At 47.7% G+C, this 15,330-nt stretch overlaps 1 protein-coding gene across 1 annotated transcript in view; it reads right to left on the bottom strand.

Annotated features, from left to right (window-relative positions):
- LOC142558359 (uncharacterized) overlaps positions 1–15,330 on the bottom strand; it is a 37,695-nt gene that overhangs the window by 13,489 nt on the left and 8,876 nt on the right. The window contains exon 4 of the mRNA XM_075670503.1: positions 4,142–5,401. Coding sequence (XP_075526618.1) covers positions 4,142–5,401 — 1,260 coding nt within the window. The remainder of the gene's footprint in view (positions 1–4,141; positions 5,402–15,330) is intronic.

The raw sequence follows: 15,330 nt of genomic DNA, 5'->3' as shown, positions 1-15,330 counted from the left end.
ATAAAGCCTCCGAACTGCATCACAGCGTTGTCCTGCAGTGCATACCAGCCCACTGTGTAATACAACGAAACGTCCAGGCTGACCACGCTGCCAAAGCTGGACACAAAACTTCAAGAGAAATGGTCCCGATACTTTTCTCGAGAAAACACGTGGCGGCACTGGCATCTGCACACGCTTGGCGTCTCCAGCTATCCCTGTGGGCAGATGCCAGCTTCCAGAACGGCACGCCTATCCAAAATAATTGCATCCTGTGACTTTTACATGCCGCGAAGCCTCAACAGACAAGACCAAGCATGCCTTCACCGCATACTACTAAACGTGTCCTACAGGTGTAAAGTTTAACTCACGGACTTGCCAATGTGCTCTGATTGTAACGTCCTGCAACATATCTTCCGCGCCATTGTTACCGCTACGCGTCAGAGTGTCTTTGAAGATGGGATTTCACCTTCAACGGGACTCGAGCTTGGCACTACAGCAGATTGTTGGTACATGGCAAAGCAGCACCCGTGAATTACGTGCCGCGAAAGCGCTGCTGGTGTTTCTGCGGGGCACAAGCCTTAACGAACCCTGGTAAATAAATCTATACAGTATATTTCAAGGTGTGTCTGTGTGACTGTATGTGCTGTTAAATGTTTATCACTATGCATATTATTATGATCCACTTCCATGGACTAACGGAGAAGACGACAAAGAGGCTGGACATTGCGCGTCTTCAGCCATCCTGGCTATCCGTGTAAATAGTCTCTGCTTACCATCGTGCTTTACTTTCATCTATTTGACGCCCAATGACACATTGATGACTGTTTATCCCCTCGACCTTCCCGACACCGCCTAGCGTGATACCGGTGACTTCGTCATGGTTATTTCAAATCTGGCCATCATTCGCGCTCAACAGAAAAGCGACGACACGTTACGAGCTAATCGGCCGCCTCCATTCTCATCAGCCCGACCCATCGCTCCGTCTCTTTGAGCTTCACGACGACATTCTTTAGCGTCGAAGTAACACTCTCGATGGCCCGGAGATTCTGCATGTTCCCCCAAGCAACCTATTGCTATTTTTGTCAAAGAACTCCAGTCCAAAGATGCCCCAGTCGCTGACAATCTCCGAGTATCCCGTTGATACGACCCTGTGCACCACCGGTTTTTCTGGCCTGGTCTGTGTCGATCTGTTTGACGCTACGTTGCAGCGTGGGACCTTCGTCCGTGACGTAAACCGCCCTCGGCGTTACCTGGAGGCATTTCTACAGCGTTGGTCTCTACCTCATCAGCCAATTCCCTACGATTACTTCAGGAAACAAGTGAGCCGCAGTAGAGACCCACCAAGTCACGGGCTGTGCTTTCACACGAGTTTTGCCGACTAGCTGCGCAACTGAATTCGTCGATTTCCTACTTCAGGACTTTATCCTTCATCATGGTGCTCTTAGGCAACTGCTAACAGACCGAGGCTGCTACTTCTTGACTAAAGTTTTCAAAGACCTCCTCCGTTTCAGTTCTCTCGAGCACAAACTCCGTAGAGCCTACCACCCGCAGACCGACAGGCTCACCGAGAGGCTGAACCACTCCACGTCCGATATGCTGGCGATGTGAGGACCTGTGACAGCACTTAGCGACACCTCATGCTCGCGTACAGCTCATCCCGTCTCTACAGCGCCAATTTTTCGCCATTTTAGTTACTGTTTGGCGACCACCAAACTTTACTTTCTGATACGTTCCTTCCTGCTGTCGTACAAGATAAAACAGAGTATGCCCACGCTGCTGCCATGCGAGCCTTCCTCGCAATTCAAATCGTTCGTGAGCGACTATCCGAATCGCAATAGTATCAGGGAAACTGCTGTGACCGCAATCATCGACCCATCTGCTTTTCAGGGGGATCTCTTGTATACTTCCCTGGACACCATCTCGTCGTGTAGGTCTCTGTAAAAAGCTTTTGTCTCGTTACACTGAACCTTATAAGGCTTTACGGCAACTTAATTGGTTACCTGAACCATGAAATCGTGCCACTGGACAGTTCTTCCCCATCTACCCTCTCCTCTCGTGGCGTCGAGCACGTATCCCCGGTTGCAGCCATACTTTTCCACCACCTCCTGCTTGTGATTGTTGGCGTGATTGTGACTCGCGAGTGCTACAGCGCAGCCGCCGCAGCAGTCATCTCTGCGAAGCGGCTCGTCTGGCTAACGTGTTTTCTCATCCCTACCAAAGGCGACGGGAAAGCTATTTGTATTACGTATGAGCAAGGTAAATGTGCAGACGTTGATTGCCTGGATGAATATAGGTGCGTTATTACGAGCTGCAGACCGATCGCAAGGGCCGTCGGCTTCGGATCCGACGGCCATGGAGTTAGGCCTAGACGGTTGCCCAACGATCGGCAGCTCCCCTGGATTGCGCGTTCGCTACCGTCGGCGTCAATAAGCGGCAGAATCGGTCCGAGTTCGTGCGTGCCCCTGGACGCTGAGAATGGACCCCATTAAAGAGTAGGCAGATTTGCTAGTTTCATTTCGAGAGTGCCAGATATACACAAAACCCACCGAGCTTAGAGTTGACCTTCCACCAAGACCAAGTACTCTCAAGTCTGATGCTGTGCCAACTTTTACCCCACCTTGTGTTTTGCTCCAGAATATGCTTCCTTCCCAAAGCGCCTTCGACGAATGGTTCATACAACTTGTACCGATAAGTGCGCATATTGACAGCTGTCGCTTGCTGAACTTTCCGCGTCGCTGCGTTGTAGCAGATCGATACAAAAGTGGTTGGCCCCGTCTAATAGGGCGTCGGCTCTCGCCTGCGGCAAATAGTCGCCGCCGGACGACGAAAACAAGGACGACGATGATGGCGAGGTCATCGCAAAGCACGTGCAGGCGTGCGCACTTCATAGTTTCGTACGATCACGTGTCCAGAGGTGTTCAAAATCCTTCTTTTATGCTCTCGCTGCCTTCTGAAACCGAGAACTTGGACTGTTCGCTACATACAAGACTCTAAATAATTAGCTGTTGCACTCTGAAGCCATTCATGTTTCGTGCCATGATTACTGGGTCATTAGCTCCTGATTGCAGTAGAAAAAAAACGAGATGGAAACTTTTGTCTCTCAGTACTCCTTTATCAGAGCCGACCAATAAATTTGTGCGGAGATCCTTATCTTTTCAGCAACAAACCGCAAGAACCATAAAAAAGCAAAAACATACACAGAGCAACAAGTGTCAAGCTTGCATGTCTTCCAAACTGGCACAAAAGTTACTAAGGGTAACGAGACGCACAAATGAGCGCTCAGTCGCCACTAAAGTATTCTCCAAGGATATCTGCCTTAATAATAATGCGAAAGTGAAAAGGAACAAACACACTCGTAGAAAAGAAACGCTAGCGACATGTTTTACACACGTAGATGTGCAGGCAATGCACTGTTGCGTTCCGCTAAAATTCTCGGGACAGTCTGGTTTGCAAAAATTCTACGATTGTTCGTGCAACTTTGCCTACATACTTTAGGAGAAGTACAGTGCTCTCGCCGCAGGGAACGGCGTGTTTCGAAGGGGGCGAAGTGTATTCTTTTAATGTTTCGGAGCCCTTGATTTCGCCACATGACATCCCATTTTCCTCGCGGAATTGTAAACCGGCGTAGTCATATTTACGGCCTGATGCTGCATTGAAGAGAGCAGCAGCCAGGAATTCTTACCGCAAACGCAGCTCACTTAACTTGCAAAACGCACGTGCGCTGTCGCAGCGCGATCAACACGTTGTAGGCGAACGGCGGCCGGATAAGAAGTAAAAAATAGCTGAAACAAGTTTCATGACGTGTCCTTGACGACAGAGTCAGCTAATAGGGCGATTTCATGCGCCGCGGCCAATCAGCGCCCCGGAAGCACTGACTCAGCGACAGCGATGAGAAAGGAAGACAGTGGCGCGGGTCAGGGAGCGACGGCAATGATCTATGGTGTCGCTACTTTACAGAATACGATTTGACGTTTCCCTCATACGTGACAACGAAAAAAAGCGCTCTGACAGTGCTCTCAAAGAACGATCTCACTGTACCAAATGTACACCAGCCTGTTTGCACTGCACCCCTGTTGGAATGCGGCTGAGAACTTGACCTGCCAACCTGCACCCAAGCTAAACTTCTTAAACGAACTCAACTAAGGGTGTATATTTGACTCACCGAGAATCGTTCCTCTGCAACGCTTCGTTGGCGTCTGCGGTCTCGGCTCCTGGCCCGACGCCGGCTTCAGGCGTGGCCCCGTCGGCATCAGACTGCTCCGTGCTCGCCTCGGGAGAAGGAGACGCTGTCTGCTCCTGCAGCGGCGAGAAGTTCTGCTGTGTCATGGAGTTAGTGGACGTGTCGAATCTCTGCTGCTGATGGTGGAGCAGAGAATCTGGCACCAAGGGGAGCTCGTTGAGACGATACAGCCCAAAGATGGGTTTGACGTTCGCGTGGAGTCCGACAGCACAGCCACCGCAGACTCTGCTGCTGTGTAGGTGCGACTGCGGCGCCATCATCTGGTAGTCTGAAGACATCGGAGGCGTGATATTGTGGTCGTTCACGCTCTGCGAATGGGTGGATTGAATACGTTGCTGTTCCATCGTGTTGTCACAATCCGTATGCTGCATCTGCTTCACACTCAGCACGCCGGGCATTTGAATTTGGTACTGCTGCTGGTGCAGTTGCTGCTGATTGCATTGACTCGTTTGGCCACTGACGCCGTCTTGCTGCTGGGATATCATCGAACTCGGCCCGCTCTGTTGCTGGCTTGAAATGTCAATAGGCTGCTCATGAGCCGACTTAGTGGGCTGGATGTGTGTCGTGGCAAAATGTAACATGGCCTCGTGATGAAACAGCGTGGCCAGGGAGGGAAGGTACGTGTGCGGATCATGGGCCGGCAACTCACAAATATGCAGCTCCTGAATGACGGGCGATGGCATCATGGCCTGCTGGGTCGCAATTGCGGTCTCGGAACAGGCCAGAGCCTTCGACGGGGTCGCAGTCGATGCGTGGGAAGGGGTCGTCATGTGGTGACTGCTCATCCCAGGTTGCTGGAAATCCTGCGGCAACTGAAGGCCGCTTTCTGCAACGGACGCACTGTGTGCAAACCCTCGTGTGGTCGCCGACGTTGAGGCAGAGCACAGGTCGTAGCTCGTGACATTGATCGACTGGTGCGAGTCGCTGGCAGGCATGAAAACTTGCCGATGGTGCAGATGCTGGTAAGGCGATCCAGTCGTCGAGGAAGCGGCAGTCCCTGAGTCGCCCCCGCGAATGCCGGCGGCCATAGGGGAAGCGGGCTGGTGGAACGAGTTGTTGCACTGGTTGGTCCAAGGAGCTGGTGGCGGCATGGCCTGGGATAAGCCAGAGCTGGGAAAACGGGGTAACATCTCGGAAGACGCTGGTTTGGCGCCCCTGCTGTAGCTGCCCTCAAGGAGTCCTCTGCACGACACGAAAACCGAGACCCCCCGTGAGAACAACAGATGTCAAAAACACGAGCAGAGTGGTGGAACTGTGTGCTCATTGCACAGCCAAAGCAAGTAAGAAACCTGCAAACCTAATGACATTTCGACACTCCACCGATACCCACAATTCAGCACAGAATCAAGAGGATTGATAAGAGGGAAAAGAAAAACGTCGTCACAAAATTTTGTTCACTGTCAGGGATCCTCGTATAAAGCTTAAAGAACGAGTGATTCTCTACCTGAGCTTTTTAACAGACCGCTTCCTGACTGCAAGAGTGAGCTATACAGTCAGCAGCTTTTTTTTTTACGAACACTGAAATCATTTCATGACTACCTTATCGTAAGATTCATATTGTTTAACGTATGCGATACTTGTCTAATTCGTAAATCCTCTCTGTTTGATTGATTTTTTGCATGTTTAAATGATGCTAGTCAAACCAAATTTAGTGTTACTGCCATCGTTGTCACGCATTTCAAGTGTAGTAAAATTTTTTTACGTCTACAGTTGCCTCCTCTATGAAGCTGATGTCGTCGACCAACACAACGATCACTGCGGTTGAAACCAACATGATACATATATGCTTCGTACTTCTGCATTGCCTTCATACCTTGCTAGGCATATTAGCCGAAGGGCTTCGCATGTAAAGAATACGACGGCAATTTGGGAGGTCACAACTTTCGTTAAATAGGTGAGTTCTTTGCAGACCACTGAACGAAAAAGACTAAAGAAATATAATACGCAGAAAGTAGCCTTGATTCACTTCTTTCGCGAGAAGAAAAAACGAAAAACGAAACACCGACTAAGCCGCCATGAGGCCAAGCATGGCCAAGCTGTTTGCTTAACCATGTTTTCTATACGGGGTGTCCCACCTATCATTCATCACGTTGTTTACAAAACGGGGCCTTTCTCCTCGAAGATAGCCAAGTGCATATCGTTCACATTGCATCTACTGCTCTGATTATCATTTGATCAACAAAGAATTTCTGGGAAATTATCAAAGACAAAGAATAAATCTGTCATGTTTTCAGCCGGTTACTTTCTGACCGTAAATATTTCCGGCTGATACATTATTACCGCGAAAAATATGACGTCCCTAAACATACGCCTGGATGGATGGATGGATGTTATGAGCGTCCCCTTTGGAACGGGGCGGTGGGTTGCGCCACCAAGCTCTTGCTACTATACTGCCTAATGTCCTAACTAGGTGAAACAATGAAAAAAGACAAAAAAAACACTATGAACTACCACGCCCAAATTTTCTGATCCCCTATTGCGAACTGTGCTTTTGTACGTCTCCGTCTTTTGTCGTTTCCCTACTTTTCTTCCACCAATCCTCCAGTCGCCTCTTAATAATGTCTATTGGGACATGTTTGCTTTACCACTGCTCCCTCTGAACCCAAGGGCTTCAAGGAGGCCAGTGGTGCCTAAATCGACCGCTGGGTAGACGTCTTCACATTCTAATAAAACATGCTCCGTAGTTTCCCTAGCTTTACCACAGCAAGCACATGCTTCTTCTTCCTTCCTATATCTCGCTTTATAGGTGCGTGTTCTAAGGCATCCCGATCTCGCTTCGAAAAGTAATGAGCTTCCCTTTGAGTTATCATAAATGGTTTCTTTCCTGATTTCGTTTTTTTTTCTTTTAAGTAGTTACTCATGGCAGGTTCTTTTTCCATTGCCGCCACCCATGAGAAGAATTCAGCCTCTCTGACTTTCCGCTTGACCTTCTTTGTTGCTGTGTTGTCCACCCTACAGGCCGCATACTTGCTTGTAAGCTTCCTAGTTCTTTTCCTGCACTGTGAATCAATGTTTTTCCTGTACAGATACCTGAACACTCTCCCAGCCCATTTACTTTCTTCCATATTCCTCAGCCGTTCTTCATACTCAATTTTACTGCGAGCTTCCCTCACTTCAAGACTAGTCCAGCCCATATCACCCTGCACCGCTTCATTTGTAGTCTTCCCGTGAGCGCCCAATGCGAGGCGACCCACTGACCTTTGGTTCCCGTCGAGTTCTGATTGTACCCCTGATTTATAGCAAACAACCGCATTTCCAAAAGTAAGTCCTGGAACCATTACACCTTTCCAAATACCTCGGAGGACCTCGTACCTATTGTATCCCCATAGCGCTCTGGGCTTCATTATGGCCGCATTTCTCTTCCCCTTTACTGTTATGGTTTTTTCCTGTGTTTCCATATACCCATTGCCTTCGTTTATCCATATACCGAGGTATTTATATTCTGTTACCCGAGGTATTTCTTGGCCCTGTATCTCCACTGTCTGTTCACTGTTTTCATTGAATACAATAACCCCTGATTTCCTAACACTAAATTTCAAACCTAAATCGTTGCCTTCCTGTCCACAGATATTAGCCAGACGTTGCAAATCACTTTGCTTGTTAGCTAGCAACACAATGTCGTCCGCATAAAATAAACCTGGGAGTTGCTGCTCTATTTCTGCACATGCCTGTTTGTATGAGAGAATAAACCCGATATTACTTCCTTCTAGCGTCCTCTCCATCCTCACCATGTACATCATAAACAAGAGCGGGGATAAAGGGCACCCCTACCTCAGCCCCTTGTTGATATGAACTTTCTCCTCGCTCCACATCCCTTCCCATTCAACGCAAACGGTATTTTCTAGGTAAATCTCTCTCAAAAGCTCTTATCGAAAAGCAGCGCCCTCAAGCAGGCTAAAAAGCAATTACCACCCCGACAGGAACAGCGCGGTGCCTTCGTGATGATAAGAGTGCTTGTAACTTATTGTTAATACTTCCTCGAAAGAGTGCGCCCATCAACTCCTGTAGAGGATGTTTGAGGGCGCTGCTTTTCGATGCGGGCGGATAGTTAGTGACGATATTTTTCAATTTTGGCGGGCTTCCTCTATCGGTTTGATAAGCTTCACGATCACAAAGTGGCTAGCTCAAGGCGTGTCAGCTTTATATTTCCTTCAATTGTTTACAAATTCTTCATTGACAGAATAGAATTCAGGGTCATAATTAAAATCATAGCCATTTGCAATCTCATAATATGTTGACTTGTATCACCAAAAATCAACGGGTGGCTGCTTTGATCGATTGTAAACAGTATGCGTCTACTTATATACGGTACCTCTTCGCATGGGCTTCCCGTTCCTGCGTTGAGCGTCGACGTAAACGCCAGAACGAACGAGTGTAGAACGAAACACAGTAATAGCGAAGGGAGCGCGAGGAGGAAAGCATCGGGAGAGGGTACAGCGGCAGCATGAAGACGACAAAGAAGGAGGAAGGTGCTACGATAGGGTGAGGAGGAAAGCGGAGTTCCGCACGAGACGTGCTACGAACCGCTACAATATCGCGACATAGTAGCGTGCGCCGTCACCCAAATCCACCCCAACCCGCAGCTGCCAACCACATCTACACCGTTGCGACTCGAAGGTTACACACGCGACCTCTTCCTGTCCTACGATGAAGACATCGCGGATGAAGACATCGTCAGCTTGACTCTCCCCGTACGCATTAGAGAACGCACTGCGTGAAAAAAAAATACTCCTGATATCTCATCAATAGCGTCTAATGGTTTCCGGTATTGACGCTAACGCCAACATGCTAACGTAGAAACGCTAAAAAAATGATATCCCGCCCCAATTTAATCGCGAATCTCAATAAGATAACCCACAGGAAAGCTTACAAACATCAATCGCAGTAGAATACCCGAAAGAATGCTTAGCGGCGTTCAAATGGACCTTAATACTACCATTTTCACAACTCATAAGTGGTTAAGGGTCATCGAACTTATTTTTTTCAATCGTTTGCATAGGGTGCTTCAGAAAGCACTCACCCATTTTAGGGAACTTTTTTCTCACAAATGGTTGCCGGATTATCTCTGTCTTCGCAATACGCTTTGAATCTCATGCCTTACAGTGCAGAAGGCCATGGCGAACCACGAAGCTTACATCAATCATGCTGGTTTACCAATCGCAGTGATCACTACGTTGAGCGAGGTCATCGCCCTCATGCAGGAGTCAAACATAGACACAGTACAGTTATTTGAAGTTTGCTAGACTTGAAATGCATGACAACGATTGTGAATCCTGAAGAAATGCTCAGAAGTTTTGGGGTTTCATTACGTTGGCCGTGTTATCTTTTACTTCCCATTCACGTTGACAGTTCACAGGAGCTAGTTCATGTGGACTGAATACAGACACATTGCCAAATATTTCCCAACCCATACACACACCGCGGCTGATGATGCAGGCTCATTTCTGCGCAGCCAAGAGGAATTGCCGCGTTATGCGGGCTAAATGATGAGTAAACCTTAAAACATTAACACAAAAAAAATTGGAACATTTTAACGCAATACACGCATTCATAGCAGTAGAATTTCTAAATCAATGAAACGCGAACAACAGAGATCGCAAAAAACCGAAACAAGTAGTCGGAAGCATTTGCTACGACAGTCAAGCAATATAAGAAATTGGTAGAATTTATCTGTCATGAGATAAGACACGGAAGGCAAAAAAAAAAATGCTGGGTTAGAAAGAGAGAACGATGTAAGCGGTGGAACAAAGAAATAAAGTAAACTACTTAAGAACGTAAGCAGGTGCCTTAGGATCATCGAGAAGCCAAATAGCTGACAATTCACGAAGAAGGGATGCTTCTTAGAGGGAACAAATACCACGAAAGAAAGAGTGACGAGAGAGCTCCTGCAGGATAAAATTAAATAAGTACGAGAATGCTTCGCGCATAACATTCGCCAAAGAGACAAAGGAGAAGCAAAAACCTGCTAGAACCATGTAAGAACACTCGCAGCTCCAACGAAATCTTCGCAAGCAGCTATTAGAATGAAAACGGTAACATCTTCTAACGACGTGCTGCGGTAATTCACAGACGTTATCTGGGATAACTTCGGCATGAAGCAAAGCGTAGTTAAGACACAAACACATCCACCTACAACAGAGAAGCCAAATAGAAAGCATTTACTACAAGGAGGAAAACGAAATGTCCCTAATAAACCACCGCAGAACCTCATGAAGTCCCACCACAGCTAACCGAAACCTCAGTCCAAAGAACAAGGCACTACTTACCAATGTCATAGAGCAAGTGATAAAAACGAAGATTATGGATGGATGGCACGAAAGCTAGATAAAACTCATCTACAAAGGTAAGGGTGATAATGATAAAAAGAATTGTACAGGCCAGTTACAGTAATGTTGGTGACATATAGAATGGCATTGCAAGCCGTAAAATTAGAACTATCGAACTGGGTGGAGAAAAGTTGTGTGCAGCGGAACTGCACAGTGGGTTCCGACCAGGAAGAAGCTTAGCGGATATTTTGCACTAACTCTGCACAGATCCCACGTAAATTTTGCTGGATCTCGCAACCTGGAACTGCCCGCCCCGATTGCGGAGGCTGAGGTTGCAAACGCTATGGCGAACCTGAAAGCAACGTTGGCATCGGTGCCTGATCAGTTGTCTAATAACATGCTCCGTAACTTCGACAGGCCAAGCAGTTGCCTCACTCACAAAATACATTAGCGAATGCTGGGAACCCTCCCCAAGCAATGGAGAGACGCCAGGGTTACCTTCATTCCAAAACCAAGCAAACACATGGACCCCGATAACTTACGCCCCATCTCCCATGCGAACATCCACAGAACGATTTCTTGACACCGGAGACCATAGCGCAATCTCAGACTCGCAAACTCCACTGCCGGAAGATGCATACTTTTCCAAGTATGCATTAACCTTCCCTTGTGACAAACTGCCCGGCACACTATACGCTGAAGCCGCAGGATGCCCCTCACACCCCGATAAATTCGCCCTCACGGCAGTATCTCCAAAACGGCAGCTCGTGCCTACGGCCTCCATATGCAGCCCCGTCTCAGAGCAGGCAGAAGAGACATCCATAGCACTGGCTCTCTCTATTCCCTCAGCCTCCACTGTCATCGGCGATTCTAGATCAGCCATGCACAACCATGGAGCTGAGTTTACCGGCAGACTGGCTGGAAGAATCGCACTCAAATCCGCAGTTCAGTCAGATGTCACACTCGTTTGGGCTCCTGTGCTGAGGGCCTGTCAGGCAACGAAGCCGCTCATGCCTGCGCCCTAAGTTTCACGGAACGGGCACAGACAACAAAAGGGCAGGCTGAGGCCGGCGCCTCACGTGATAGGCTCATTATATACCACGACATCTGCCAACACTACAATTCATCTCGACGCACTTTGCCCCCTCCCATTCGGCCCCATTCGAAGGATTTGGAAGTCCTATGGATACAACTGCAGACTCACATCATCACAACTCCATCACTCCTGAATCCGATTTCTCGATCCCTTAGAACAACAGAAAGTTCAGCTAGTTGGTAAGGATTCATTATGAAAAGAAAGAGGTCAGCCGTGCAGACAAGACACAAGAGTAGAGAAGTGGACAACACGAACGCAAACTATCAATTTAAGGGAGCACTGAGGCGATAAACAATGAAGATACAAAACTCATCTGAGCAAGCTCTGGAATGGTATCACCACGTGTCAGGTGGGTACATGTGCCAGTCTATGTGAGAAATAACTGTTAAGGGAATTAATCTCTTCCTTATGTTAAGTAATCGAAGGCGGACTCACGCAGCCATTTCAACCATTATAGATATGCCATGCCTCTACCATGAGACGCAAAACTTCATTCTTATGCCTGTACAATATCGCGCATTCATCTAACTCTGGCGCACAGTTACAATCTTGCCAACGTAGGGAAAGATTAGAAGGCGATCCACCGGTTAACGACCTTTTATGTTTTATTAGCCTGGTTGATACACCGCCCCGTTTTCCCTACTTAGAACTGGCCACAGCTAAAGAGAATTTCATAAACCACACCCATACGACAGTCAGTAAAACAGTTGTTCTTATTGTGCTTCACTGGACAAATATCTGTTCCTTTTGTTTGCCCTTTTACCTGCTCCTTCTTCCTCTGCACGGCAGCGCATATCTTACCTGGTTTGTAGGGAGCAGTGAAAGCAACATTAACATCATATGTACTTGCAACTTTTTTAAGCCTGTGCTATACTGAACGAATTTACGGAATAGCCACTACTCTTTTTCGCTATTACTGCTTTCTCTAATCACGTCCGTCTTTGTCGAAACCGACTTCTTTAGGCGTTCAGCCCAGCTATTGTCCTTGCACAGCCCCTTATGCTAACTTTAACAACATACTTCTGGAATGCCCCGACCACCTCCCTCCCCCCCCCTCCCCCGCCTTAAGAGTGTGCAGCTGCGGGGGGCTGCTTTAAGCAGCTCCGAGCCTGGCCTGCAGGACGACGTCCTGCGCAGGGCCGTGGAAGTGGTGGATCTATACCGCGAGTAGATCTGTCTATCGCCTCCCACCCACGCAGCTACTGCAACACTTTAATCCTGTCAAATAAAGCACTCATTCATTCTTTGCCGACGATCCCTTTCAGCTGGATTCATAACCTTCCATTGCACGCCGGCGCGATTTTCCACCAGCCACCGCAAGCTAAAGGCAAGCGGACCAATTTCAGACGCCGGCACCACATTCCTCATCCGGTTATCTATTTTCGCTGCGCTGGCTTGGCTCCATAGAAACCCTCTCCACTTGATTGTGCTCCTCACCTGTTGTCAGCAAATTAAGAAAAACAGCTAAATGTTTAAAAAATTAAATTATGGGGTTTTACGTGCCAAAACCACTTTCTGATTATGCGGCAAGGCGTAGTGCAAGGCTCCACAAATTTGGACCACTTGAATTTCTTTCACGGGCACCTAAATTGAAGTACACGGGTGTTTACGCATTTCGCCAGCATCGAAATGCGGCCACCGTGGTCGGGATTCGGTCCCGCGACATCGTGCTCAGCAGCCCAATACCATAGCCACTGAGGAACCACGGCGGGTTTACAGCAGAATGTAGCAATGTTATTCGATTTGAACACAAAAAAAAAACTCACCTATAAATGGGGAGAGCGTTTAATTGTGTTGCACAGGCAACGCTTCGGCTCACCGACCGATGACTACGTCGGTGGCTGCGTAAATTTGACAGTGCAAATCCCCAGCGCTGACTTTCGAAGCCTTGGCGTTTAGGCACAGCTGAGGCAAAATAGACTATAAGCGAGTAGAAATAACCAAACGGAAGTTGTCTGATTGCTGGCTGAAACAAAGGTAATAGTGAAATTTCAACGTCCATTAAATATATCTCTCGTCACGGCTAGGTGGTGTGCGCCTTTGCCAAATTTCAAGGATTCAACCATATCCATTAATCCATCCACGAAAAATAAATTGTCTTTGCAGCTGCAACACAGACGTTACACATTGTAAAAGGCGACCTGCCTTGGTTGAAAAAAAGACATGCCTCTCCCTTTTGCCCCGCACACGAACATAGCTTTTGCGATGACTGCTGCAGGGAACAAATTGTCGTGTTACTTCAAGTGGTTTGGTTACGAATACAAGTGAGCAATACTACGACAAATTCCTTCTCGACGTGAGGCTCACTACAGGTCGCCTTAGCAACGCAAGTCGATGATCACGACGTAAAAGAAAAGCACCGTCGTCTATCCACCTGAGTGTCTCCGCGACAATGAGACGTGCCTCGAAAACACCAATGAGTCGGTGTCCAGTTTCTTTTTCGACTTTTCCTATCTTTGCGGTCGTCTTCTTGACCGTCGCGCCGCATTTACTACGAGTGGGGACAAGGCACGGATCTTCATCGTGGTTGTGAGCACAAAAGGCACAGGGAAATAATGCTGGCCTGACCATGCGGATGGCTGAGAGCTCAACATCAGACAACAGGGGGATTTCTTAAACAGTACAAAGAATGGAAAGCGATTAAACAACAAGAGGGCTGTTTACATTATTTGAATTTCTTAAAAACGGTGTACAAAGTAGCGCAATCGTCGTGCTGCCTTCGCCAAGTTTTCTAATAACGCCTACGTACCGGCAAGGTGTGAAGCCACCACTCCTCAGATAGGCACAAAGGCTCGGATAAGCCGCATGGACAGAGCTGTTTACGACAGTAACTCAGCACACTCTCGCATTGCGTGGCCAGAGCTGTCTTGGACACAGTTTCCATCACGTGCGCTCTCGCCTGCTCTTCAAGAGTGGCTGCCGTCTTCATGCACGTTAAAAATGTAAAGGTCAAGAAGGCGCACTCCTGTGGAACAGATTTCGTTATTTGGTTATTAGTTAATTAGTAATATCAAAATGCGGCCGGGTATTGAAAACGTGACCTTGTTATAAACAGCGCAGTTTTTCCTCGAATCACCCCTGCCGTCAATGTTCCATCATGTCAGACGAGAAGCGTCACACGAGTCGGTAAAATTATTCTTCTCAAAAACCCGCTAAACATGTCCTGTTGGGAACATGCTTACATGCGTGCTGCCATTTTCTCTGTGTTAATCCAGGATGGGCCCCTCCTTTCGACTAGGCGCTGCGAACGAACAGTTTTGCTTTCGGTGCAGAAAGCCGGTAAAGACCAACGGAAAACACTGCCGGTAGGGGTCAACGTTCTCACTTTTTCTCATGCCAATGAGCCCTTTTGTTAAACAGGGTCAGGGGATGACAGCCAAATCTGAAATCATGAGTCAGTCATGCGTTATTTACAGACATATCGCGTCCGATGCATTTGAGCGATCGACTGAGCTCTCTTGCTTTGAGAATGCACAACATTGGCGTCGCACCCATAATCTGATTCTACAGGAATTTCGCTATAAAAAGGAATGACAACAATCAAATACTGGACAACATGGCTCCATGTTTTTGTTATGTATCGACAATTCATCCTCAAGATACTGTCACTCCCAACTAATCCACAGGGAGACGCTAACAAAATACCATATTCTTGATGGACAAATAAGTCAGATTATTCCACGCGAATTCCCATCTCTGCTTCATACGACCGCACTGCGACTTGTTCTTGCTGCTTATCATGCTCATTA

This window comes from Dermacentor variabilis, chromosome 9 (assembly GCF_050947875.1).
Source record: "Dermacentor variabilis isolate Ectoservices chromosome 9, ASM5094787v1, whole genome shotgun sequence".
NCBI lineage: Eukaryota > Metazoa > Arthropoda > Arachnida > Ixodida > Ixodidae > Dermacentor > Dermacentor variabilis.
This window is presented reverse-complemented; position numbering and strand designations above follow the sequence as displayed.